This window comes from Nelumbo nucifera, chromosome 3 (assembly GCF_055504915.1).
Source record: "Nelumbo nucifera cultivar China Antique chromosome 3, China Antique-T2T, whole genome shotgun sequence".
NCBI classification, from domain to species: domain Eukaryota; kingdom Viridiplantae; phylum Streptophyta; class Magnoliopsida; order Proteales; family Nelumbonaceae; genus Nelumbo; species Nelumbo nucifera.
The window spans coordinates 6,895,661-6,922,885 of record NC_142651.1 but is presented as its reverse complement, the minus strand read 5'-3'; the positions used below and the strand labels follow the sequence as shown (position 1 = coordinate 6,922,885).

General features: G+C 37.3%; 3 protein-coding genes across 3 annotated transcripts; 1 reads left to right on the top strand and 2 right to left on the bottom strand.

Moving 5' to 3' along the window:
- Positions 1 to 6,736: 6,736 nt before the first annotated feature.
- LOC104593048 (cytochrome P450 71AP13) lies at positions 6,737 to 8,929 on the top strand. The gene is made up of 2 exons (XM_010252704.3): positions 6,737 to 8,001; positions 8,112 to 8,929. The coding sequence occupies exons 1-2, from the start codon at positions 7,051 to 7,053 to the stop codon at positions 8,721 to 8,723; spliced, it is 1,563 nt and encodes a 520-aa protein (XP_010251006.1). The 5' UTR covers positions 6,737 to 7,050; the 3' UTR covers positions 8,724 to 8,929.
- Positions 8,930 to 9,408: 479 nt separating this feature from the next.
- LOC104593047 (Rhodanese/Cell cycle control phosphatase superfamily protein) lies at positions 9,409 to 14,929 on the bottom strand. Its single transcript, XM_010252703.3, has 10 exons — positions 14,680 to 14,929; positions 14,456 to 14,545; positions 12,912 to 13,019; positions 12,199 to 12,295; positions 12,066 to 12,105; positions 11,918 to 11,992; positions 11,156 to 11,243; positions 10,664 to 10,731; positions 9,976 to 10,048; positions 9,409 to 9,876 (listed from the first exon to the last, which is right to left on the bottom strand). Exons 1-10 carry the CDS (start codon positions 14,836 to 14,838, stop codon positions 9,793 to 9,795), a joined length of 882 nt encoding a protein of 293 aa, XP_010251005.1. The 5' UTR covers positions 14,839 to 14,929; the 3' UTR covers positions 9,409 to 9,792.
- A 2,234-nt stretch (positions 14,930 to 17,163) lies between these two features.
- Positions 17,164 to 26,764, bottom strand: LOC104593046 (uncharacterized protein At3g49055-like). The gene is made up of 5 exons (XM_010252702.3): positions 24,899 to 26,764; positions 24,722 to 24,798; positions 24,262 to 24,373; positions 22,642 to 22,758; positions 17,164 to 17,835 (listed from the first exon to the last, which is right to left on the bottom strand). Exons 1-5 carry the CDS (start codon positions 26,321 to 26,323, stop codon positions 17,485 to 17,487), a joined length of 2,082 nt encoding a protein of 693 aa, XP_010251004.1. The 5' UTR covers positions 26,324 to 26,764; the 3' UTR covers positions 17,164 to 17,484.
- Between the last annotated feature and the right edge of the window lie 461 nt (positions 26,765 to 27,225).

Genomic DNA, 27,225 nt, shown 5'->3' with positions numbered 1-27,225 from the left:
TCGTTTCAAAACCTAATTGACTAATTGCTTGGTGTTGGTAGTCTTACCTTAACTTAACCCTAGTTATATTTCAACCATAGTTAAGTTGGCTTTTGGTCTCGACAAATTTCCTTTTGACTCGTCCCGAGGGACGAGGCTCGGCTCAACTTATAAAAAGAAGAGTTATGGTATAAAATTTCTTAAATTATTCGTAAGGTTTAATTAATTAACTAACTCTATTATTATTGTTTGATTATTATTACGAAGTATCTTTATTATTTTTGATAATTGATTAGCTCTACTTTTATTGTTAGCGTTAATATTCGGTGAAAGATTGTATTTTGGTTTGAGTGATAATTTGGTCCACAAATTTTAAAATGCGATAATTCATTATTTGAATTTTCAAAATGTGATAGTTCAGAATTGAAACTTTTAAAATGTGATTGGTTAACGGCATGTATTTGATTGTCACATTTTGAAAGTTTGGGTACTGGATTGTCACATTTTAAAGTTTGGGGACTAAATTGTCACTCGAGCCAAAGTACAAGGTACTGATCGAGAATTTTTACTTTTAAAAACTCAATTTTATTCTTCGTTCCTCTCCCTCATTCTTCTCATCTTTCATTGTTTTCTTCATTTCAACAGCAACAAACCCAGTGGTGACATAATCCCCTCCACTGACGTTGTTTCCATTGTCGTCGGCTAGAGCAATGATTGTTGATCTCAGCTCCAACTCATGCACAGCACCAATACCTCCACCATTTGTTTGTCAAAGTCGAATACCTCAAAAAATTTAATTCGCTAGACCCGTTGTACCATTGTCGAGCACACCTTAAATAAATCAATTTTTTTACTTTTTCAACGATTAAATGGAGGTATTTTTGCTTTTAAAAACTCAATTTTATTCTTCGTTCCTCTCCCTCATTCTTCTCCTCTTTCATTGTTTTCTTCATTTCAACAACAACAAACCCAATGGTGACATAATCCCCTCCACTGACGTCGTTTCCATTGTCGTCGGCTAGAGCAATGATTGTTGATCTCGGCTCCAACTCATGCACAGCACCAATACCTCCACCATTTGTTTGTCAAAGTCGAATACCTCAAAAAATTTCATTCGCTAGACCCGTTGTACCATTGTCGAGCACACCTTAAATAAATCAATTTTTTTACTTTTTCAATGATTAAATGGAGGTATTTGGTCATGAAATTTAATGTACTGTAGGTTTTTTGGGTCTCTTAATATAAAGATAAGGTTTGATTGGTCATATGAAGTTGGGATGACGGATGGTAAGCTCTAATTAATGAAATTTACTGAAATAGAATCTAGGCTTGATGGGGGGGAGGGGGGTCAAACAAGGGAATTTTAAGTTAGAATTGGGTAGGTGGAATGGATTAGGATGAAGAGTCAAGTGGATAGTTCTGATATAAAAAAGATATGGTCGATCTAGGTAATCGTTCAAGGCTTTCATAATGAGAACTTGATGTTTTTGTGGCTAGTTATAGTAGTTTCGTGTTAGGATTCACTAGTTTATTATTTCCTAGTGATCTTAAGGTAATGGATATGTTGGATTTGATTTTGAAGGAGTTAGAATTTGAATATCACATAGATCAAGGCTGTTAGAAAGAAAGTTGGCATGATGAACGATGGATCTTTGTAGTTGATGTATTACTAAGTTATAGTTTTCAAAGTCTGGGGATGATGCCTAATCAGACGTTGATGTTGATTTCAATGTTCTTATTTGTTTCATGGATTGTCTAAAATGAGGGTATTTCAGGTTTTGAAAAGTCTCAAGTTAATATAATTGTATTTCTAGATTTTTGGTGTCTAAGAGGAAGGTATGAAGAGGTAAGTGAAAGGATTGAACAAAAATTGAGTGTTGACACTTGACACATTGTGACTATTCAACTTGATGTCATTTCGTACATTTCATGGTCTTCGTATATGGGATACCATTTCCCCCAAAGAGAAAGTATGCCGGTAAATTCATTTTGTTATTATATATATATATATATATATTAAGGTTTTCAAAAGAGAAACAACCATTTATTTCTCTAGAGGAAGAGAGCCCGTAGAATACATATTGCTTCATTCTTCTTGTGTCCATGTGTCATGATGAAATTGCCAATACGATCCTTCCTACTTAGAAATATTTATTTATTTTTATTCTCCTTCCTTGTTGCCCTTTCATTTTTCCCTACTTTATAAATTTTTATTTGTTTTCTTCTTTTATTTTCCAAAATCCCTAATTATCATACAATATCTCACCCTTGTACTGTGATATATTATTCTAGTTGTCATTGTTCCCAGATATACAAATAGATTACAATTTATGAGATGGGAAAAATCTGAAAATTCCCTTCTATCTTTCAAGATAACACTACCCATCATTAAATATGGCAAATTGACTTGCCCATTATGGAGCTCCGCCCTGCCCCACCTAGGTTTAGGTGGGCTTTTTGACCACTAGTCGTGATTTGGGGTGGGTTTTAAGAAAACCCAAAACTTTGGGGACCAAGGATTGGGCGAATATGGTTCTTGTCCACCCAAAACACGTGCCATCCATTATGCTAACACACAACATTTGAGTGTATTCAATGACACATGACATCTAAATGTATTCAACATGTGTGTGCCATGTAGCAACATACATGAATGATATATAACATTTAGATACATCATATGATAGCATATATGGATGCTATATGACATTTGTATGTATTCAACATTTTATTGTATCCAAACACCATATTTTACTTTTAATTTGAAAAGTATGTTTTTGAAAAAAAAAATTGCCATACGTATTTCACAACAAAAGTATCAAAATCGAAATGGGAGTGTACTTCGAAATTTTGTACTTTTGGAAGTATAAAACATAAATTTTATCCAAATTATACCTAAGCAAAGCTGATGCAAACCATAAAGGGTGTTTTAGTTATATACAAATTATAGTAGGTGTCTAGTAAATAAGCAAAATTATAAGAGATATCTAAGTAAATGATCCTAAAAACAAACCCAAATCTCAGCTGAATTGAACAATCAAAGGAAGAGCCGCATGGGAAGGAACAAATAAAAAAGCAAGGATATTTTTGGAATTAAAAAGTTTGATTATCAACAAATGGGAGGGAGTGGTTAACCATTGATCGCCAATTCTTTTTATCGTGTGCAGAGACTAAGCTAGTCCTTACGGACATAGGCATTTTGCTAAGACTGCGTTTGTTTGCAGTGTAAATGCAAAACTACATGGATGGAATTTAACAACGGTCAGATGCTTGAGTGTAAAAAGTGAACTGACATTATACTCATTTTACACTCTTATGCGTTTGGATGATCGATGTAAACAAAGCGTCCCGTTTTTGTATGCGTTTGGAGAATATTCATCAAATGCAAATCTCCACCCTCCCCAACCCACCTCTCAAAAACGAAATGATTCTCAGAACTCAAGTCTGAACTTTGAAGTGGAAAGCATTTCCTCCGCTCTTTGGTTAGAAAAAAGAGGGGAAACTTGAGTTCTGAGTAGTTCCAACACAGTTTGATCGTCAGCGTTGAAGCTTTGACCAACAGACCTGAGCTCCGTAGCAGTTTCAAAAAATGCTTTCCATGTGTAAATTTGTAAAAACTATTGACATTTGTTGGGTCCCATTTCTTTATACTCGGCTCGACTTCTGATACTTGTCTCTCTGGAGATGTTTATTGGGAAAAACAAAACTCAGAAACAGACATCTTCACAAAGTTAAGTTCTCACAAAGCTTATGGTTCTTTTACAAATACTACATTTGATGTTGGTTCTCTGCGATAAATAAATCAAAGCCACAGACTTGAAAATCAAGAACAAATAATAGAAGAAAGCACAGAACAAAGCCTATAGTTCTTTTACTAGATATTCTTTGTTGGTGGGATCGTGGGTTTCCTAGAAGAAATCATAGACGCTTCGTGCGCCCTCACAAACCTGAAAATCAAGAACAAAGATTTTCGGTCTTTCTTTCCCCTGATAAACATCTCTCAACCATATGCACGAAAAAGAAGATGGAACCGGATGCACGATGGATAAGATGGAGAAGAGATACATCGACGAAGAGAGAAAGCGAGACACCGACGGAGAGATGCACAATGGAGAAGCAGTGGCACCGACGAAGAGTTACCACCATGGGAGCGGTTCGAAGATGTGATAAGAGAGACATTATTGATAGTGCTTTTACACCGATGGAGAGACAAACAGATTTTTACATCGATTTTTTCGATGCATTTTCCACATCAATTCTCAATGTAGAAATCTATCGAAGAGGTCATTTACATTGATATTCATTGTTATTTGACACTCCACCCAAACAGCCACAAAATCGGACAGGAGTGTAAAATAACAACGAACCGGGATTTACACTACTTCCAAACGCAGCCTAATGAACTAACTCACAAAGATTATGAATTATAAAACAAACAAATAAAAAAAAATCTCATAAGATTATGAAAGGGAGCTTCATTGCTATTAGTATTTTCTTCAGCCCAAAGTGTAGTTGTCTTTAATGGGGATATCTTATCTTATAAAAGGAAGAACCTCCCTTGCACTAGTATTTTTAAGATCGACCCCTGATTATCATTGCATTTGCATGTATTTTACTTCAATGCATGCGACTCTTCTTCTTAACATATAGACAGTTTTCTCAACCCATTTTTTGACCAAATTGGTTGGACCAATTGGCCTATATTTACTCAAATAAGTGTTTTTAAACTGCCATTGACCCGGACAGTAGGACTATTCGGCCTAAAAATCATTCAGGCAACTAGTTCCGTTTCACCCTTAATTTGATTCTTGGCTAAAAAACCGTTGATTTGGTCAATAACCCGTTGATGCGGGTGGTTAAATTGTTGATTCAGTCAATGATTTTAGTCGTTTTCTTATTTTAATTTTTTATTGGAACGGATTGTCTGTTTGGATTGAATGGTCGAACCATCAATTGAGAAATCGACGGTAAGAACGGTTCTAGTTCCAAATTGATTTTTAAAACTTGACTCAAACATGTTGATTTGGTCAATGATTTGATGACTTGGCCCAATCAGTTCATTGCACTTACCTGTATTTGCACTCTTTTCTCAAAGTGAGCTTTAGGCTTCACTTGTTTGTGGTGTAAAACACCATTAGGTCCATTACCGGTTTGGTTTTGTCAACACTTGTTTGTAGTGTAAAACATTTTCTGGTTTGATTTTGTCAACATTTGGATGGAGTGAAGTTTTATATTATAAATTAATGTAAAACGTCACTTATAACAATATTTTATCGATGTAGTATTACATTGAAAATTGAAATAATATTACATTGATAATCATGCTTTTCAATGCTCAACGGTTCAATGATTTCAAATGAATTGGTGTGAAACACCACCGGTGGACTTTTACATCAATAAAGTTTTACACAATGCTTTAAAAAAATGACACAACCGGAAATGTTTTGGCCACTGGTTTTCGGGTCAATGGTTCGACCCTCCGGTTCAAATAGATGATCCATTTTAACAAAAATTTTAAAAATAATTAAAATAAAATGGTCAAAACCGGTTGAACAAGTCAATGGTTCAATTGCCTGGGTCAACGGATCGTTGACTGATTCAACAGTTTTTGGCCACGGGCCGGATTTGGAGTAAAACGGAACTAGTTGCCTGGACAATTCCTGGGCCGAACGGTTTGACTATCTAGGTCAATGGCGGTTTGAAAACCATGATTTTATTCCAAAAACAAACACAACCTTAAAGATTATGGATAATTTTCTGTGATATATATGTGATCAGTTCGAATCAGGTAGACACAATGTTGTAAGCACGTTAAATGAGCAATTAGAAATTTTTTTTGATACCTATCCCTTAAAATACTCCCAACACATCCTTAAAAAGATTAATACCAACTTTTGAAAGTTATGAACATATTTATCAAGTGCTCATTTAATGTGTTAAGTTTATTGTACTTATTAGATCCGGTCCCATTGGGATGCATGTGTGAAATGCGTAGCAGGCAACTGGCCCAATGAGGTTGAGTGACCAACTCAACCACTAGGTTATCGGGAGAGAAGCATATGCAATTTATCAAATAAAACAAGTAGTCGTTACATGTATTTTCAACGCAATTGGCAGCGGAAAGTGTATGGTCATGAAATTAAGGACCTGTTTGGTGCATTTTTTTGGGAAGATCTTCTTGTAGCTCTGACATGCAAAAGATGCATTGAGCTTTTGCATGAAGATTTAAATAGCCCAAAGCACGTTTGGCAAATGCATGTCTTTTCACATGTCTTTCCACGCGAGATTGAAATGAGAAAGATGCGAAAAGCTTCATATGAAGCTTCCCGAAATCAGTATGAAATGGGATTCTTGCATCTTTTTGGCATTCCATCTTTTGGTAGCTAGATCTTCCATGAATCAAACGAGAATAGACTGAAAATCGGTCTTCCTAACTTATAAATAACTGGAAGATCGTACAAAAAGATATGCCAAACGGACCCTAAATCTTTTCCAATAAAAAAGATAACGGTGTCATGTTTTTGAATTTTGTGTGACCACACAATGGCGGTCAGGTTTCAAATAGGGCGGCTGTCAATGGATTCCTAACGCTTGGTATGTAGAGGTTAAAATTTGCATCTAATTAATAATCAAATTCGATACGAATTAATAATTTCATCCAGTTTAACTATATAAAATTTATTGTTGGTAAATTTAATATTTTATCTTTATATGCATTTATTATGAATATATAAATTAAAAATAATTATTATTTTTTAAATTTTTTTAATTATGTGGTCAATTTTAATACAACAAGATGGTTGTGAATTAAATCTCAATCCAATTGAAAATCCAACATGACAAATATGTGTAAAACACTACTAGTGAGCCATGGCATATGGTATGGCAAAGATTAACAGTGTTTTTGTGGGCTACATACTGAAGGCAGCTGAGCTTCTTCCTGTAGCCTGTAGGAGTGATTATTATGACACCTAAATAGACAGAGCTATGACATACAAGATGACAAAGGTGGGTTCCAAAGGCATGAGATGATTATCTTCGCTTCCTTAGGCCTGTAGGAGTGTTACCAAAATGGATCTCACTCAATGGTGCCTCTGGGAAACAATTCCCCTGCAAACCCTCCTACCTTCCTCATGTCTCTTGACATTCATCATCATCTTGCTAGGGTTGGTGCTCATCGTCAAGCATCAATTGTACCCAACAAGAAATCTGAATCTGCCACCGGGACCTTCAAAGCTGCCGATCATAGGCAACTTGCACCAGCTAGGTGAAATGCCCCATCTCTCCCTTTTCCGGCTGTCGCAGAAGTTCGGCCCCATCATTTACCTACAACTGGGTGAGGTCCCAGTCATGGTGGTCTCCTCTGCCAGAACGGCAAAGGAAGTGTTGAAGACCCATGACCTTGCTTTTGCGAGCAGGCCCCAGCTTTTCTCCGCCAAACACCTCTTCTACAATTGCACCAATATCGTCTTCTCCCCCTATGGTGCTTACTGGAGGCACATCAGGAAGATCGCAGTTCTTGAGTTACTCAGTGCCAAGCGAGTCCAATCATATAGCTTCGTCAGAGAAGAGGAGGTTGCCCGTCTAGTCCATCGGGTTGCTTCTTCTTACCCAAGCACAACCAATCTCTCCAAGATGCTTGGGTTGTATGCAAACGACGTGGTTTGTCGGGTTGCTCTTGGGAGGGGTTTCTCCCAAGGAGGGGAGTACGATAAGTATGGGTTCCAAAAGATGCTCTTGGAGTATCAGGAGTTGCTTGGGGGATTTAGTCTGGGCGATTTCTTCCCCTCCATGGAATGGATGCACACAATAACTGGCTTGAAATCAAGACTCCGTCGCACCTTTCGACGCTTCGATCAATTCTTCAATGAAGTGATCGAAGACCATCTCAGCAAACATTCCAGCAGCAGGAGCAGAAAAGAGGAGCACAAGGACTTCGTTGGCATTCTGCTTGACATGCAGAAGAATTCCGATGACCTCGACACGCCCCTCACCTTGGATAACATCAAAGCCATCATCTTGGTTAGTCTTCTTCTTCTTCTTCTTCTTCTTCTTCTTCTTCTTCTTCTTCTTCTTCTTCTTCTTCTCCTTCTTCTTCCACCACTAATTCAAGTAGTTGCTGTTGATTCTAGGATATGTTTGCTGCGGGAACGGATACGACGTTCATAACACTGGACTGGGGAATGACAGAGCTCGTAATGAACCCAAGAGTGATGGAAAAAGCACAGGCTGAAATAAGAAGTATCGTCGGGGACAGAAGAAGCGTTTCAGAGGATGATCTGCCCCAAATGCACTACTTGAAGGCTGTAATCAAAGAGATATTCCGGTTGCATCCTCCGGTTCCAGTACTAGTCCCGAGAGAATCAATGGAACTCGTAACTATAGATGGGTATGACATCCCCAAGAAAACACGGATCTTCGTCAATGCCTGGGCAGTAGGAAGGGATCCGGAGTCATGGGAGAACCCAGAAGTTTTTGAACCAGAAAGGTTCATGGGAACCTCCATTGATTTCAAGGGCCAGGATTTCCAATTAATACCGTTTGGAGCTGGGAGAAGAGGCTGCCCCGCTATTACATTTGGCGCAGCAAGCATTGAACTTGCTATGGCTCAACTTCTCCATTCCTTTGATTGGGAACTTCCCCCTGGTATCGAGGCCAAAGATTTGGACATGACCGAGGTTTTTGGTATATCAATGCACCGGATATGTGATCTGATTGTTGTTGCCAAACCGCGCTTTGTCTAATTATCACAAACATCTCTCCCACCCCCATCTCCTATGCCTGTCTGAGTTAAGACTTATTAAAATGTTCTCGTTTTTCCATTTTGCCTCCATAGCTCTATTCTGAATTTCTGATCATCTGAGAGCATGAAGACGTATGTATCTGAACCATATGGCTACGATTCGATTCAAATCTGAGTATTAATAGCATCAGATTCAATTCGTCACCATATCTAATCTAAATCTTTAAAGCCCTAGTTGTAGCCCTGTTAATGCTGGGCCTGGAAGTGGAATCTACTTATGTTGTAATTGGTTGTTTATCCAGCTATTCATGGCATGCTTAACACAATGCATACTTCAGAAAGTCGGATGAAGTCATACCTGCTTGGAAGTGCAACAGTTTTCGTAAATTTAGTGAATGTTCCAAAAATTAGATTGGACAATGAATCACTTATTCACCCAGTTTAGTTTAAATGATTTGACTATGGTTTGAATGGTTCAACCATGATATCAACATAGCATCATAAATATAAATATATAAATAAATACACGAATATGAAATAAATTGTAAGATAGGAAATAATGAAATTAAGTAAAAAAAAAAAGGAAATACTGGTTATAAGTCTGAAGTTAAAACGTTTTTGACCAATGTTTTTCAGAGGAAAGACAACTCAGGCACCGGTGAAGACTGGAACAAAGACACGGGGGATAGAAAATTTAGTGCACTCCATAAAATAACATTTCGGCAGCTAAGTCTTGATTTGCAAAAGAATGTCCACCAAAATTCCATGTGGAAATGCACATCCACTCCTCATAGTTACAAAGAAGAGCACATAATCTGGAACGCGGCAAAATATAGCTAAATAACCAGGAAATTGTACCATAAAAATGGAAGCGTGAAAAAGATATAGAAGAGAGCCAGAGTGGGATCCAGAATGGCATCTTCCACGATTAAACCCCAAATGGACACAAGCTTCCAATTCCAAAATTGGGATTTAAAGAATCTCCAGTGGCTAGAATGTGATCAGGAGATGGGATAAATCATCTCTGAGAAGCTCTGTGCATAGATACCACTAATTCCTACATTAAACTCTCAGTGGGACCTCAGGTCCTGAAGATAACGACCCACTTGTTGAGCCCCAATAAACAAGGCATCCGCAACGATAAAAAGACCAACCTGTGCCAAGAAGGTCAGTTGGAATTAATCTTGTTGAGGGAACAATAAATTCATAAAGGCTTCAGTGAACATGGGGTGCCAACAGGAAGTAAATCCTACCAGACGTGCAGAGAAGACTAAGCGATAACCCCAACCTTCCTTGGCAGCTGCAGCTCGTTGTTGATCAGTCCAACTGAAACATCGAGTAAATGTCTATAAATAAACCACTTGAGGGAACCCTCACAAGATGAACAAGATTTTCAGTCGTCAATTTTAACTGACAAATTTTCTGTAGTTGAGAGAATATAAAATACAGGACTACTTTCCAGAAAAAGACAAGACCCCAAGCCTTCACTTGATTCACTGTAAGACTGACTATATTAATAAAGGGATAATAAACAATATCCTACCCGAGTGGTTCTTGACTAGTCATGTTGCATTTATTTTTCCTCCTGGTTTCTCAAACATCATTTTTATAATAAACACAGGTCCTAGGAAATAGAATACTTTTAAGGTCCTAGTAGTTCAACCTTGATCTTGAAAAGTGCAATAAAGAAAGAACATCTGTGAAATCTTATCTGTAGGTTTTAGCAATGTTTCTCGTCTTTTCAGAAAGAATGTGATAGGTCAATTTGGTTTTGATCACACAACCATTCCTGGCAATAGAACCTAATTGGGATCCATGAATAATGTCTCTCACTAGTTACCGCCTTGTCTATAAACCATTAGTCAGATGTATCTATGGTCTATAACCTGCAAAAAATCTCAGCACATTTTTTGGAGAAATCATTTAATGAGATAGAGTTACCCAAGGAACTCGGAAACTCCGCCTATTCCAGCAAACTTGAAAGGCTGAGGACCTTCCCTCTCAAGATCCTGTACTCACAAGAATAAGCATTAGTCAAATCAATATGCACACAGACACACACACACATACACACACACACACACACAAACTGACAAACACACATACATATATTGGTAAAGCACATGTTTTGTTTAAACAAAGGGTTACAATTTGGAGACTGCCTGTTTTTGATGAAAGGGTTATGAAATACAACCCTAATCAATGGTAGAAGTATACTCCTTTTAAAAGAGAGAAGCATCATTATCTAATGACTTTTATTTATTGTATATAAGGGGTTATCTTTCTCTTTTCAATTGGGAAACGGCCAATTTATGCTTTACCTTTCTTCGAAAAAAATAATCAAAGAAAGGTTTAAACAGAATAAGGTAGTTTAACTACATCACAAGCCGAGCAGAAAGGAAAAAAATTTGAAAGTCCTGTAACATTTCTTACTTCTTCTTCAGCAGCTTCTAGACCTCCTTGAACCCAGAAGAGGTTTCTGTAGCCTGCATTGTAAAGTTGCTCACATGCAGCAAGTGATCTGCAGGATAGTAATTTTTCAATTTGAAGCAAGATAGCACAATAGGAACAACAAATATGTAAACCACTCTTTATTACTTGGGTACAAAATTATATTAGAAGTTTAGAACCATCTACTATTCTATGAATCTAGAAGGCATCTTCATCATTAAACGATTCCTGCAGTTTAAATAAATGCATTCTAACTAAGGATTAAGTTAACTATCCATTTTCATATACAGCCATCAATTAGTTTCTAACAGTTACAAATATAAATATGATACTTAATCCTGAGTAAAGTCAAGAATGCATCCTATACCCAGTTCTAAATTTTGCAGTACTAAATACCCCACCAACTTTATTAGAGGTCTTATAATGTGATGGGCTAAAAAAACAGGAGGGCAATATTTTTCAAGTAAAACTTTGTTTTAATTGTTCTTTTTTATATTACCTTTTCCCACCTTAGCATAAAAACCGTCAGATGCTAATAAATTGCTAAGAGTACCTGCTTAGTAATTTAAGGTAAACAACAAGTTTCTAGGACTTATTCTACAAGCTACCACCTTGACAAAGAATGCTTCATCTCATGAAAATGATCATAAATTCACTTGATTACCTAGAATCTGAAATGCAACTATATCCAACACTAGAAAATAATAACTGCCAAAACAAGTAATGGGGTAAGACAAGGGTTACCTTAATCCCTTTTGGCATGCAACAATGAGGTCAATATCTTTACAAAACTTCTCCTCAACCTTTGCTAAGAACTGGCTGTTGCAAAATTATATCACATCAATAATTCCGGTGCAATGCACAAAACAACATAAATAACAATAACTCATACCTGTCATATGATAATGTTGGTACACCACTCCACCAACCCCCTGCAGAAAACATATCATTAACAAAATAATCTTTTCCCAGCCATTGTATGAGAAACATAAAAGAAGGATAATATAGCGTGCTTAATATGATACCCATCACAAAATTTGTTATCTTTCTTGAAAGTATGCCAACATCAAATCTGTTGTCAACATCAAATATTGGAATCCAGGCTGACCCTTTAACCCATGCCTGTCGAAACAGAAAAAAAAAAAACAAAATAACTGTAATATTGACAATGCACATTAAAGAGACAGCTATCCATGCGACAAGTTGGTTTTGTAGTCTACGTATATTACAATTTTTGTATGGCTAACACCCTAAGGTGCCTTATGTTAAGAAATAGAAATAGGGTTCTTGTACAAAACTGAGTTAAAGAGCATTATTTAGTTATGCACACATGTTAATTAGTTTAGACTAACGGTTTGTTTATTATATAGAAGCAGTTTTTAGATTTTGTTCTGCATTAAGAGCTTTCTAATAGATGGTAAAGGGGCTCATAAGAATTCAGTATATATATATAATAAAGAGTAGCACGTTATATTAAGAGGTATGAAGATTGACCAATAACCAACAATTCACTTCCTCCACCACCATATTTTAGGTCTTTCAACATATTGAATAACATATCAAAACTGTGGAGAAAAGTGGCATATTCACTAAAACAGATGATACCATTATATATACACAGATGTAGTGCAATGAGCATTTACCACTTCAGGACAAGCTAAAGTGTGTAGGGACCACTACATTGAGTGTAATGTTGTTTGAATTCAAGAACATAACATCAGATATTTAACTTGCTCACCTTTTTATGTTCTGTAGAGGGGCGGACATCAAGAAGAGTTGTGTTAGAAAGTTGAATTGCATAACCAGCCTCCCTTGGTGTCAAGACTTTGACCTTTTCTTCCCTAATCTGCAGCCAATATCAGAATTTGAAACATGGAAGTGCTTATAATGAACTGATGACACTTCAAATAATAGATAAATTATATCCTATGGGTACTTGATACTTGGGTAGCATACATGCTAAGTTTACAGATCCAAAGTTGTACAACAACACATTGATATTATGGTGTACATAAGACTTATCACTCTTCCTAAGCAACAAAATATCTGATCAATTTGTTTTTCTTGTAATTAACAGATCAACAGATTTTGTTGGATAAGATATAGATGGAATACAGTAGTAAGAAAAGTTCCTTTTCAGGAGTAAAAACCAAGCCAATGGGCCCACCCCTTCTCAGTTTCTCACTTACACAAACTATGCAGAAATGGTAGAGCTTCAGTACAACTATAAGTCATCTTGATTTGCCCCTGCCCTTTCCAGTGAATCTGCTAAATCATTAGCAGATCATCTAATCCACCTGTACCAAGCTCCTTCTTTGGGCTAAGGATCTGGTCTCCCTAACTGCATGCTGATTTAACCATGGAATTTTTTTTTTCCATTTTGCTCCCATACAACCACCACGTAAGTGTCTTCCTCAATTTCCAAATGAAAATAGATCAGACAAAGACTGAGTTGAAGTTCATGAAGAAGTGATGACATCTCTGCTCTAATGGCATCTTTTTCTTTTTGATAGTAAAAAGAAAATTTCATTAAAAAAAGAATATAGTACAATTGTACAAGAGAAGGTGATAAAGAATCACCCGAAAGAGAAAGTATCCACTCTAATGGCATCATCATCTCCTATAGGCTCTAAATATGCTATCTGAACCTAATCAGTGTTGTTTGATCACATCCAGAGGAGGTGACAATGAAGATAGGGAAACAACAACACTAGTCGAAAAGCAAACCACATTGTAGCAGCCCTTTATAATGCCATTAGTTGTGACTTGTGAAGCCTCTAAAACTCTTCCCTTGTTTTGACCAATGTGCCACCCTAACTGTAAGCTAGTCAATCAATGCCTCCGTTTTTCTCTCCTTATTACAGAAAAGGCTATTATTCCTCTCTTCTCATGTGGTGCAACATATTGCAGCATATCTACACCGGATATTTTACCTCTGTTTTTGACTGGTGAGAAGAAAGATGGTTTTAATAGCATCTAATTTCCATCTCAGGATGGAGCTTCCGACCTGGTACCAAACAGGGAAAAGAAATACTCTTTGAAGCTGATTATGTCACTCCAAAAGGCCTCTAACATGCAGACATTGAAGTTGAAGAAATCCAACTTCGGGAATAGTTTTACGCTAGTGACTAGAAAAGTAATTGACTCAACCAACAGCGTGGAAATCTTTTAAAAACAAATTGCAGATAAAATAGGTACAAAGCAACTGGAGATTGGCTCCAGAATATTAAAAGTTAATTACCAAAAGCAACCAATCTCTTAACTGAGGATGATGTCAAATACCAGAGCTTCCCATCTCTTTTTGGCTGCAGCCATCTCCTTCATCTGCCTTGCCGAGTCCTCTTCCTCATCCGCTATCATTCGAATTCTTGACTGTTAAATCCAAAGAAAGAGAAGAATAATGTAAAAAATAAACACATTTCAGGGAAAAAAAGGCGTGCAATCAGGTGACTAAAAGAACTGCAGAAATGGATAAGCCATTGGCAAAGACCGAAAATTTTGGTTACATGATAATGGGTTCTGTAAGTGAGTTTGGTTTCCGGAGAAGATGGTTTTGAAACTTCGAAAAATTCACGCCTTCCCATTAGTTTTATGCTTTGTTTTTTCTGAAACCCATGAGATGAACTCCTCAGAGTATTTAGAGAAGGGAGTCCCAGTACTTCCATAGTTGAGAGAGAGAGAGAGACGGCGAGAGGATCGCACCACGGCGAAGAAAGAAATAGAGGTTTTATTATAAGCCCTTTCCAAACATTTTATCCTCTCCTCTCTAACGGAGCTTTGATGGACGGAACAAAAAACAATCGCTGCTCCACGCGATTGCCCACTCTCAAAGCCACGTTTTCTTTTTCGTATTTTCCTTTTTCTTTTCGCATGCCGTGTCAATAGTCACTCGAAACCCGAACCGGTTACTGGTGTCCAATTAATTAACGAGGCTATCATCAATATCCATTTTCCTGAATCTGGATTTGAATCCGACACTAGATTTGATACGTTTTAATCTAATAAAGTCATTTACTTAGACACCCACTTAGTTACACGTATTTATTAAAACCCATCCTGGAACACACCCATATAGTTTAGTTTTGACCCTCCATCAAAAACCTTTTTTTTTCTATTTGGTGATTCTCACCACGCCATCCCCAATTTAGAGGGTGTCTACGGTTCGGTACTTCGCTTAACCGAACCATGGCCTTTTTTTTTTTTTTAACCGAATCGGTGGTATTAGTTTTTTTATTTCTTTAAAATGTATCATCGGTTAATCGGTCTACTGATTTTGGTTTTTGATCGGTTCGATTCTTTGGTTTTTCAGTTTTTTATATTTATAATATATATTATATAAATATGTATAATATTATATTATAAATAATAAATGATATATAATATATGTAATATATTTTTAAATAGATCATTATAAATATAATATAATTATATATTTATATATATAATGAATATATATTTATATATAATATATAGAAAATATGTGATATATATTAAAAATATATAAAATATACATATAAATATATATACCGATCGGTTCAGTTAACCGTCGGTTGTTTTATAGGTTAATCGAAAATCAAATCGGTCTTTCGATTTTTCAAAAATTTCAAACCAAAACCAAACCGATCAATTTGGTTAACCGCATTTTATGGTTCGGTTTTCTCAGTTCGATTTAATTTTTCGGTTTTTCATGGACACCCCCTACTCCCCAATGTTGATGGTTTTTCATGAACCACCCCTCAGTTGGTATCAAGAACCATTTCCATATTCCATTGTTATATGACTCAAGGCATGCTGAAACATGAAGGAGCATTGGTCCAAGGTTTTTATTCCAAAAATAGTCTTAATAATTCTTTTATCAACCTTTTAGAAAAAAAAAGCATTCCCCTATAGGTTTTTATTCCAAAAATAGTCTTAATAATTCTTTTATCAACCTTTTAGAAAAAAAAAAAAAACATTCCCCTATATTATAACATCGATTGGAAAAGGGGTAGATTACATGTGATATGAGAACGTTTTAGGGGTATTTTTGAAATAAAAAACATTGGATCTATGATCTTTCATATTTTTCACTCATTTTAAGAGATCAAATGGCCTACCTCACATTAATTGAACTCCTTCGCTGTGTAGTGGGCTGTGGAACCAGTGATAACATTCCACGTCAATGATAAAATACATAGGGCCCATTCCGCCTTTGCTCCCTATGGTGAGTACCGGAGAAAGCTCAGGAAAATTACAGTCTTGGTGACCGATCATTTCGATCCATAAGAGAAGAAGAGGTGGCCCTTATGATTGCTTCTATTGCTGGGTATTCTTCGGTTCCAATTAATTTGAGCGACATGGTGCTTTCTCATCTCAACGCAGCAGTAGAAAGTAATTCAGGAATTGTTGGGATGTTCCACCATCTCTGACTTCCTCCCATGGATGGGATGGATCAACAAAATCAATGGTCTAGGGGCAAAGCTGAAGAAAGTTTTCTAAGAACTGGACGAATTTTATGAGAACGTAATTCGGGACCATATTGATCCCAACTACCTTAAATTAGTGATCAAGGAGGGATTGAGGCTCCACCCCCCACCCCCAGCTCCATTACCAGTTCCCCGATAAACAATTGCTGACTGCAAGATTAATGGGTACGACATTCCGGCAAAAACGAGTGTTTATAAATGCACGACGATAGCAACTGACCCTAAATGTTGTGGAAGGATCCAGAGAAGAGAACACCCTACTCGAGTGATTCTTACATAACAATATTGACTTCAAAGGGCTGGACTTCGAGTTATTACCATTTGTTGCAGGCCGCAGGGGTTGCCCAGGGACTAACTTTGATATACAAGTAATTGAGCTCGTGCTTTCTAACCTTTTTTACACTTTTGACTGGGAACTACCAGAATGGGTTGAAAATAGAGGATGTGGAATTGTGGATACGCAGGGCGAAATTGGGCTCAATATATAAGAAATGTCCTCTTCTGCCGGTGGCTACCAGATGTGTATATAAAAGTGAAGAATGAAGCTTTGAAAAAAATGCTTCCCTTTGTAAAAGATTACATGAAATAACTCTGTGTGTATTTGGAACCGTGGGCATTTATTGAATAAACACTGCTACATAGGCACCACTTCAGTATTTCCCCCATTATGTGAATCAGTAATCATAAGAACTTGCAAAAGTAGATTTTGGTTTATTCACAGTTTGTTAATTTGGTGCCTAATGGCGCCTAAGTGTCAATAAATGGGTTCATCGTTGCTTTTCTCGGTTTTCAAACAAATCAAGTAGTCAATAAATGCCCACGGTTCCAAACACATACTCTGTCTACTTAGAGAAACGGTTCTGAAAGTTCCATTTCATTTGACGGCTGCTGTTGTGTCTCAGCCTGCTGGAACCCTACAAAGTTAAGCCCTAGCCATTGCCATGGCCAGCATATATATCTCTGCCTGTTTTGGTTCCTTGAGTCATCCCGCATATCAGACTCTTCAAGCTGGCGGGTAAGCTCCTCCACCCTATCCCTCAGCCTTGAAGCCCTCAAGTCTGCCAGCCTCAAAGATTTCTCGGATGCATCTCTTGCTGTCATAGCTGCAGCTGCAGTCTCTTCCTTGAATTTAAGTTTTTTCTCCGACTCAATCATGGCTTGCCTTGCCTCGTCCAATTCCTGCCTGAGGGCTGACAACTGCAACATTGCCATTAAAACAATTGATGAACAAACACATAATGCACTACGAACCAAATAAAAGCATCAAAGAAGTTGGAACATTTCTATTTGTTTTTTTCTTAACATTGTAATTGATAATGACAATAATAGTCATAACTCATAAGAGACATTGGTTCCAGCATATGGGGGCAGGAAAACTTGTGAGATGCGGAGAATAAATGCCATGGGACCAACTCTGTGAAAATATTGTAAATTTAAATTTAATTTATATTTCAATGTAATCAATATCTTCAATGACTACCGACTAGAATATGTCTCAGTGCCCATGGATCATCCTGTAGGCTCAGTTTGGAAGGAGTGCAAATACAAATATGTAGACTGAGCCTTACAGTCAAATCATGTATGCTCCGCTCACTTATACATTTTTTTACGGTATGAATCAGATGACTGAACTAAATACAATAAACCATGCCATTCCACCTGTTCGGTTTCATATTGGGTTAATAGTCAGGAGATGCATTATCCTTGATAGGTACTTTATCATTGGGCGCAGAACTAGGGATTTTCTCTCATTGGACCCCATAGTATAGGAAAGAAATGAAAAGTTGCTCAAAATACAATCACACAACATCTACCAGAGTTGTGCTTGATTGATAAGATAAAGATACATGGAAAAAAATGTAAATTTTGAATTTAGATCATGATATCCATGATGGAAAATGACTGTTCATTACATAAATTCATTTTTTATATAGGTGAAAACTCTGATCGGGCCAAATGCCCAATCCTACCAACTAGACCAGGATGGCCTGAGCACCAAGGCAATGCGACTCAGGAACAGATCACATCCCAGTGCATCACTTGGGGGACTTGACAAATGATGTCATTCCCTTGTCTCAAACTTGAGATCTGATGCACTGGACCGGATGTTGCAACCACCCAACTAATGGTGGATTAGTTTCGTTACCCAAATTCAGGATGTGAATGGTTCTTTGTCTCCTTAACTTCTTCCTAATATAATTTTGATATAAAACAAGATATTTTTCAATAAAAAGAAAGAATTTCATCAGTCCATGTAACACAAGCGGACCCTATAACTAAAACTGACCAACACAACTTCAAAAAAATTTTTAACTAGCTAATCTTAGTCCCATCAATCATCATCCCATCATCAGTGACCAAAAAAAAAAATTAGCATCCCATCATCAGTGACCAAAAAAAATCATTATTCCATCATCATGTAAGCCTTATCCCAACTATATGGGGTTGGCTACATGAATCCTGTTTTGCTATTACTAGTCTAAGAGCACGTGTGCAAATAAATGTTAAGCATATATGATATATAGTATTTGGATTTAACTTTTATGACCTACAAAGAACCCAAGGCAAGTATCCAGTTTATACAGTATAGATAGATGATCTGTTAGTGCCATTTCCATTATTAAATTATGAGCACTTTAAATACTAAGAAAATCTATCCAAAGGCCGGAACAGACAGTATTTACAAAGGTGCCGAACTGCTGATCAATGTCCCTTAAATAGGAGAATTAAATTTTCCTTCACACAAGAGAGACTTTTTCATCTGATTGGATCACATCTCCCAGGCATAATTGTCAAGGCTTCGTCTGGTGCCTGCCTAGGCATCAACTAGGTGCCCTTGGCTGGGTGCCTCACCTAAATGTCTTGTCTATAGCAACTAGGTGCCTGCCTACATAATTTCTTGTTGGGATATGGGGCTTACTGTCTTGTTATGCTTCTGTATATCCTCCTGTACACATCTATATCACCTCTATGATTCTATGAATATATTACATTTCCCTCAAAAGAAAGGGAAAAAAGTGGATTATATTGATCAAACCATGCATATGCCACTGCATCAATTCTTTTTTATGAGAAAAGGTAAAGTAGCCACTGCATCAATTCTAGAGGGATAAAATTTACAAGTCCTTCCAAACATTGGACAGCTGTTTCATTTGATGCTTTCAATCATAGCTTTGACATGTTCATGGGTCTCATCTTGGCCCATTCGGAGGAACAATCACTTTAATAAGTTCTAGCCTTCCAATCTACTACTAAGTTTTTAGAGCCCATGTTAAAATGGTAAAAAAATGTGGAGAGGATTATGAGGTCCTTTGGGAAACAGGACATTCCAAAAAGGGTGGTAGGAAATGGTTTTTAAGACTAGAGAGGAAGGTGGGCTTGGATCAAGTAGTTTAACCATAAGAAATACATCCTTTTTAGGTAAATGGCTGTGGAGGTTTCCTATTGAATCTGATATGTGGCACTCTGTCATAAAAAGTATTCATGACATACAATCAAATGGACAAGATGTAAAGTTGAAACCAAGAGCAATAAGTAATGATGCTATGAGGGGAAATATGGTTAGATTTTGTGAAGACCTCTGATGGGGTTATGATCCATTGGTGCAAAGATTCTCAAGGTTGCATTTTATTTCTTAGTATAAAAACTAGTTGAGTGGCATGCATTTGCACATGAGAGAGAAAGAGAGAGGCCAATGCATGCATAGGCGCTATATAGTAAAGATATCCCTTCTTTTTCTAAATAGGATTTATATTAATGAGAAATAGGGAGAGATTTCCTCAAAATAGAAAGCACATAGCTAATACAAACAACCAACATAAGATTACACAGGCTGAACTTAAGAGGGAAAAACTCTATACAGATAAAAGTAAAAATAATAATAATAATAATAATGTAATCCTATTGTCCCTGAAAAATGGTCATATTCAAGGCCATCAACTTCTTTGAGGATTTCTACCAAAAACAAAACTTGAGGATCGAGACCCAACACTGTTACAGATCCTTGATTTTGCCTTTGATCGAGACCCAACACTCTCCTGTTTCATTCCTTCCATAAAAACCAGTGGATAGCAATAGGTAATTAAATTCAATAAAATCTTCCTCTTGTCATTAAACCCCATTGGCTGCCAAGAAGAACTTTCAGGGGCACCCAAAGCCTGGCAAACAGCTTTAAAAAATGGGACTAGATATCGTATGCATAACTGCATTGTCATCCTTTATTTCATCTTCTACTACATATCCATCTTGGAATTTTGGTTTCTAGAGAGGCCTTAGGGATCATGAGATCTCGGAGACTATTCTACTTCATGAAACTCTAGAGGGTGCTTTTTGGAATTTAATGATAATGATAGGAGAGCTGGGGCAGTCAATCATCTTGGTTTCTTCTTTCATGCCTTGGGTTTTAAAGCCATTGTCACATCAAACCAACTTATTTCCAGTTAAAGCAATATATTTTGGTTGTACCCCCTAAAATTAGATCCTTCTGTTAGTAAATTTTCCACCTAAGGATTAATACTTATGAGACACTTAAAAAAAAAAAACTGAGTAGGATATTATCACTCCATATATTGTAATATGGAAAATTTATATTGAGTGTAGAACCTTTTATCATTGTTGTAATTGGGTGATGCCTCATCACCATCAGCATGTAATTTTTCTTTTATTTTAACGAAATTTTCATTTTTTACCTATCAAAAAAATTTGTATCTTCTATTCATTTGTGAAAAGCATTTGAGAACATTATCTATCAAAAAAATAAAGCATTTGAGAACATTTTTTACCCTATTTGGTGCTAGGTGGAAATCTCCACCTTATGGATGCATTATTTTGACCAACTCTACTCTCACCAACAAGTAAAAGGGGTACGGTATCATGGTGATTCATATGGGCAGATGTATTTTGGACAACTTGGCATATGGTGGCAATGAAGAACTAGAAGCACTACAGTTTGGGCTCCTCCATAAAACATGATAAAATTTTGATGGGCGTAGCCTTAGAAACACAGGTGCTTCAGGAATAGATTGGCATTTTCAAGAACCAGATTTAATGATGTTTGTTCGCCCAATAGAGTGCCGTAACTCCATACAGGCAAAATTGAGATGTGCTTCAAGGATTGTTGAGCCTGGCTTAGAGCCTTAGACAGCTAGCTTTCAAAACCTCCTCATTGAGGGAGATTCATTAATCATGATCTTGTTGCTGAATAGAGTAGCAGGAACTTGGCATCTAAGACATCACATGAGAGAAACAGAACACTTAGCTCATTGTTTAGAATAAAAATTTTATTGCGCTTCTTGGTCTGCTAATTTGTTTTCTGATTCTTTAACTCATGAGGGAGTTAATAGAGGATTATTAGTGTGGGGCAGGTAACCTTTAGAATGAAACAAAGTATTAGATTGGGTAATGTTATGTGGGGCTCTAGTTGGAGCAGGGGGGCAGCAATCAGCAATGGTCTAGCTCCGAGGTTACAATTATGATTCATACACAAGTCCATCTAATTGGTATATACTACTGTATAGACTTATCATCAATAAAATTATCACTATTAATGATAAAAAATGGAAAAGATGGCATTCTTCATTTATTTTTCCATGATTATTGACCTAAGGTTCATGAACAATTTTATTGTCTAATTAATATAAACTTGTTATATGAAAATATTCTCCTCTGCTTTCTCAAAAAAGTCCATATAAATCTAGTTCTATGCTTGTTGAGTCAATATCCCGTACCATGTTGAATTCTAATACTTGTATTAGCAATACTAGCAAGTAAAAATTACATAACCTAAAAGAATATGATGCTAGCAAATAGATGAGATGCACATCCAATACACTACGACATGGTAGGATGAACAAAATCCTTGGCTTTTTAATACATCCTTTCATTGGTCCACCTTGTGTACAGCATGTCACATAGCTGAGCTGAATGCTAGCATAAAATGTCACCTTGTAACATTAATAACCTATATACTCAAGTAAAATTTACTGGCCTACTTTGCCACCATACCTGTTGCACAAACTCTTGCTCAATAGATTTGCCTGCTGCAGCTTCTTGTTCTGCTGCCATTTTCCATCTTGCAATTTCTTCCTCAGCAGCTGCAACGTCCATCATAAGCCCTTCAACCTGTGATCAATACAAGTTCATTAAGCCCTTGGTATGAATAAATGATACACAACTATGAGCCTTTTTGGATCAACTAATATACATTGGAGATGGATAAACATTTTTTGCCTTTTCCTTTTGGCTCCTTTTCAAGTTAACCTAGAGTCCCCAATTGAAACAAGGGAGAAGAATATATATAGTTCTATACATGCATATATACTAAAAGGCATAAGCATGCATAAAAATTAAAAACACACCAATGTATGTAATATGTATTTGTGTATGGGAAATCCTAACCTTCCCTCTCAAAGGACAATATTACTGCCCCAGTTTTTTGAATGCTAATAAAATAATTAGATCTAGGATCATATGAATGGTTTCTCTATGGATAAGTTTAGTTACTTCTTCCATCTGCTTCATTTGTTCTTCACTCTATGCATTAAATGTCTCTCCCTCTTCAACTGTACAATCACTACATTTAATAACTGAACCTGCTACTGTTTCAACCAAAATCACCATTTACTCAGACAACCCCTAGAAATTCAATCAATCAGGCAATGAACCTATAGAAAAAGTTCTAACTATCATCGCATCAATCAATCTCTATTGCTTTCCAAGAAATTGTAAAGATCAAAATTTGAATCTCTAGATCAATATTAATGGACTTCAAGTCTTCAACATGGAGTCCAGCAAGGATGATAAGCAACCGATGTTTTCACCTATAAACACACCTATGTCTACCCTCTCTTGCTCCCCAACCCATGGCAATTAGAAAACAATAGTAGTCAGTGAATAGGTGACAAAATCATCTTTTTTGACTTGTTCTCTAACAGTCTAACCCCTTATTGCTCCCCAATCCTCCATCTGCCAACGTCATTGGTTTAATGTGTTGATCTCTTAATTAGTCAAGATGGACATTGGGTCCCTTGAGTTGGTTGCTGCACCTCAAATCTGATAGACTTAGCCATGCCAGCACATAATGCTTGGCATGCCAAAATGCGGATGATGTTCCATGATAGTACCTGGCACTTCCGGACAATGTGTCAAATAACAAATATCAAAAAGTTTCCAACCCTTTGAATTTCAAACTTTTTCTTTAGTTTTTTCTATTCATTGAATGATTTATTATTTTATTCAAAATATCCACTTATGACCACATCCCCATGCTGTGATTTATAGAGTTTGACACGCTGGGAAGCCTTTTAAGACCTGCCACCCATGCCACATCATGGCAACACTGGTTTGGTTGAATTAAAACAACCACTAAGCCACAAGTGTGTAGGACAGACACTGATAGTGTCACTTACTGACTGTATCCATCAACAGAGTTTCAAAGGTTTACAGGAAGGTCAGAGGCAAGGAAGAGAGTAGGGGAAAAAAAGGGTAAAAAACAAATTGAAATTTATCTATCTTAACCAAGGCAATGCTATTACTCGGGGCAGTATTTTGTCCAAAAAATGTGAACCATACTATCATTACCAGAAGATGCAGTTACTAGGTGCAGTTTAGTCCAAAGTTGCTTACACTTTCATTTGCGACTCTCTCCTTTTCTTCAAGTTCTTCTATCCGATGCTTTCTTTGGCTGAGCTCCTTGGCTTGAACCTCCACATGTGACTTAAGTAGATTTGACTCTGCCCTTGATCCAGTAAGGCATTATGCAAGACAAAGGATATCTAATCAACAGATGTCAAGCACTATTACAATATTACAAATGGAAACTATCACGTCATCAAAAAACATGTATCCATTCCCTCATAATTTTCTTTTCTTCTTGTACGAATGGGTAATGCCACTTGTGCAATTAGTGAAGTCTATGTTGCTGCCACAGACTCGGGTTTGAAAAACCCATGTCCTCAACAGGAGTTGCAAACAATAAGTAGATTGCATACCCAAAAAAAAAACAAATGTTGAGAATGTGATTCCACTTTTTAATAACACAATAAATTCTTACATGACCAACTTCATATATTTATATAGAGGGTACCTAAGTTCATCCACAGAATGCCGCAGCTCAATAATCTCCAGCTGAGATGCCTTAATTATCTTCTCCAAAGCTCCAACCTGCATGGAATGAAAATAACACTCAAAGATAGATACACATGGAATTCCTCATAACAATTTTAAGAAATAGTTTAATCAACGGTGCTATAGAAAGGCTTACCAGAGTATAGACCTCATCCTCCTCTACCCCCAAAGAACTCAGTTTATCATGGGAGCCCAGATTTTCATCATTCCCTAAAAGGTTATTGAATCTTAAGTCCATCCCTGCCTCTCTTAAGCTTTTTTCTGCAATTTGTAGAACTTCATTCATTTCGGATGATGGATCTGATGTCATCCTACTAGACAGAACACTTCTAAGTAAATACCCGATATGTTGTTTCTCCTTCACCAATCGATCAACAGTCTCATTTAGACATTTTGCTTCCCGGCTCCTCTCCTCCATTTCGTTCCTTATTTTTTCTGCAGCTATTTTGGTCAGCTCATAAATAGATTCCATCCCAGCCAAAGAAGCACGTAAGTTCTCATTCATGTCCATTTCTTGAGGTAGGAAGATTGATTCTGACAAGTCCGATTGATCTGATTTACTAGGGTCAACCATCTTAATAACATTACAGATGTGGTCATGGATTTTTGACACATAATTCAACTGGTCGACCAATAAGGATCTCTGTGAGTCCATTTTCAATTCCAAACTGCTCAATTTATGATCATAATCCTTAACCATCTCCCTCAGCTCTGCTGCTTCGTTCTCCAACCCATTTAACTTTTTTGTCATCTCTTTGTCCATCTCCGATATATTTTCGTCTTTCTCAGCAATTGCTTTTTCCAAGTTATCAATTTCAGATGTTTTCGTCACGACCTCCTCCCTCAACCCATTAATGGTTGCTTCCAGTTGAGAAACTTCAATTGCAATTTCATAATTTCGTTGTTCCATCCGTTCACGAGCATCATTCCTAGCCTTCGTTGCCGTGTCGAGGTGCCCAAGAAGCTCTTCAACAATTTCATTTGTTCTCTTGATAATGCCATAAGCAACAGCAGGCAATCCTGTGTACTTCTGAGATCTCGGGAGCCCAGTCCCGGAGAAATTTTTGAAATTACTAACCTTTCCAGAGATTTTCTCCATTCCAGTGACAAGCATATGAGCAGCAACTTCGACCTCCGATCTTGACAAGTCCCTTGCCTTAACTGCTTCATCGAGCTGTCGTGCAACATCCTCCCTCTGCTTCAGAAGCTCATCTTTAAGTCTCAGAGCCTCCGCCAATTCCCCTGAAATTCTCTCATTGGATCTCAAAAGTTCTTCCTTCTCACGCAACGCTTCCTCCCTCTGCCTCCCACTCTCATCGCGCTTCTTGATTGCCTCATGCGCGAGCACCTTCAAGCGATTGAACGAGGTCTGAAGCTCGGATTTTGCATTCTCCGCAGCTTCTCTACCCTTCCGCTCGCGCTCAAGCTCCGAAAGGATCTCCCTAAATCTCTCCACGGATATGTCTTCTTGAGATGGGTCGTTGAGGACAATTGGAACCGCATCGTCCCCTTCAACATCACTGAGAACTGCGTCGGCGTCTTCATCAACGGTGCTGGCCATTTCATTAAACAAATCAGTACTGGTGGCCGATCAGATCCTCTTCCATCTCGGGAAATGGAATTCCCCAATTAAAGGGATTTTTGGACTGCACTCCCCCTCAGAAATCTTCTTTTTTCTTATATCTATGTCGAGTTCGTATTATTCGAATTAGAAAGATGCAAGAAACTGTTCTGATTGGAATCCGACAAAACGAAAGCGAAAAATCGACGAGTTAAACACAGATTACTAAAGCGACTGGACAAGAGAGCCAATTGAGTCTAAAATTCTGATTCTTTTAGCGTGCCGTAGACGTAGAGGGAAAAGGTTGGAGTGGGAAGAGAGCACAACGGAGAAGAAGAGCGAGCAATAGTCACCAACAACCAGTCTCCGGCTCCGTCTCCTCCCTTTGGCCTCTCAGGTTGCTTACACTGGATGCTTTTTGGTGGCGAAGTCAAATAGACCGAGATGACCGTATAGTAGAATATATATATAGGCGTATACGTGTTCAAATCTGAGGTTATGTCCAATATCCAGTAAGTCCCACTATTCGCCTTCGCCGTTCGCTTTTTCCAGACTGACAGACTGTGCGTCTGTGCCTCCTTGTATCGTAACAGCGGGAAGGATGGCTGGATGGGGGGAATCGAGCTGTCAAAGTTTTGTATTTGCTTACACAATGAGAAGACCCATCGGGTTCAACCCATATCCAGAAGATCTCAAAGCTTAATCCGGAACAAAGCAACAAGACCCGACAGCCCGATCATACATAGATACACTAAAAAATAATACAAATTTCATAAATTGAATACGGATGAAAATATTTCAAAATTATTAAAACTTCTAAGATACATATTGATGGTGCACAATCTGGCCGGTCTTAGCTGTCGATGATCTTGCCTCTGAACTGAGTAACAGGGACCTGAAAC

Bases quoted from the DNA above. Each gene is read 5' to 3' on its own strand.
- LOC104593046 (XM_010252702.3), bottom strand. From the start codon at position 26,323: ATGGCCAGCACCGTTGATGAAGACGCCGACGCAGTTCTCAGTGATGTT. The intron at 22,759-24,261 runs GTAAGCAACTTT...TATTGATCACAG, and splicing joins AGAGAGTCGCAAATGAAAGT to GTTGAAGGGCTTATGATGGA. The intron at 17,836-22,641 runs GTATGGTGGCAA...GCAATGTTGCAG, and splicing joins AGCAAGAGTTTGTGCAACAG to TTGTCAGCCCTCAGGCAGGA.
- LOC104593047 (XM_010252703.3), bottom strand. From the start codon at position 14,838: ATGGAAGTACTGGGACTCCCTTCTCTAAATACTCTGAGGAGTTCATCT. The intron at 12,296-12,911 runs GTGAGCAAGTTA...CTGTTTCGACAG, and splicing joins CCTCTACAGAACATAAAAAG to GCATGGGTTAAAGGGTCAGC. The intron at 10,049-10,663 runs GTAACTCTATCT...TCGATGTTTCAG, and splicing joins GGAGTTTCCGAGTTCCTTGG to TTGGACTGATCAACAACGAG.
- LOC104593048 (XM_010252704.3), top strand. From the start codon at position 7,051: ATGGATCTCACTCAATGGTGCCTCTGGGAAACAATTCCCCTGCAAACC. The intron at 8,002-8,111 runs GTTAGTCTTCTT...TGTTGATTCTAG, and splicing joins ACATCAAAGCCATCATCTTG to GATATGTTTGCTGCGGGAAC.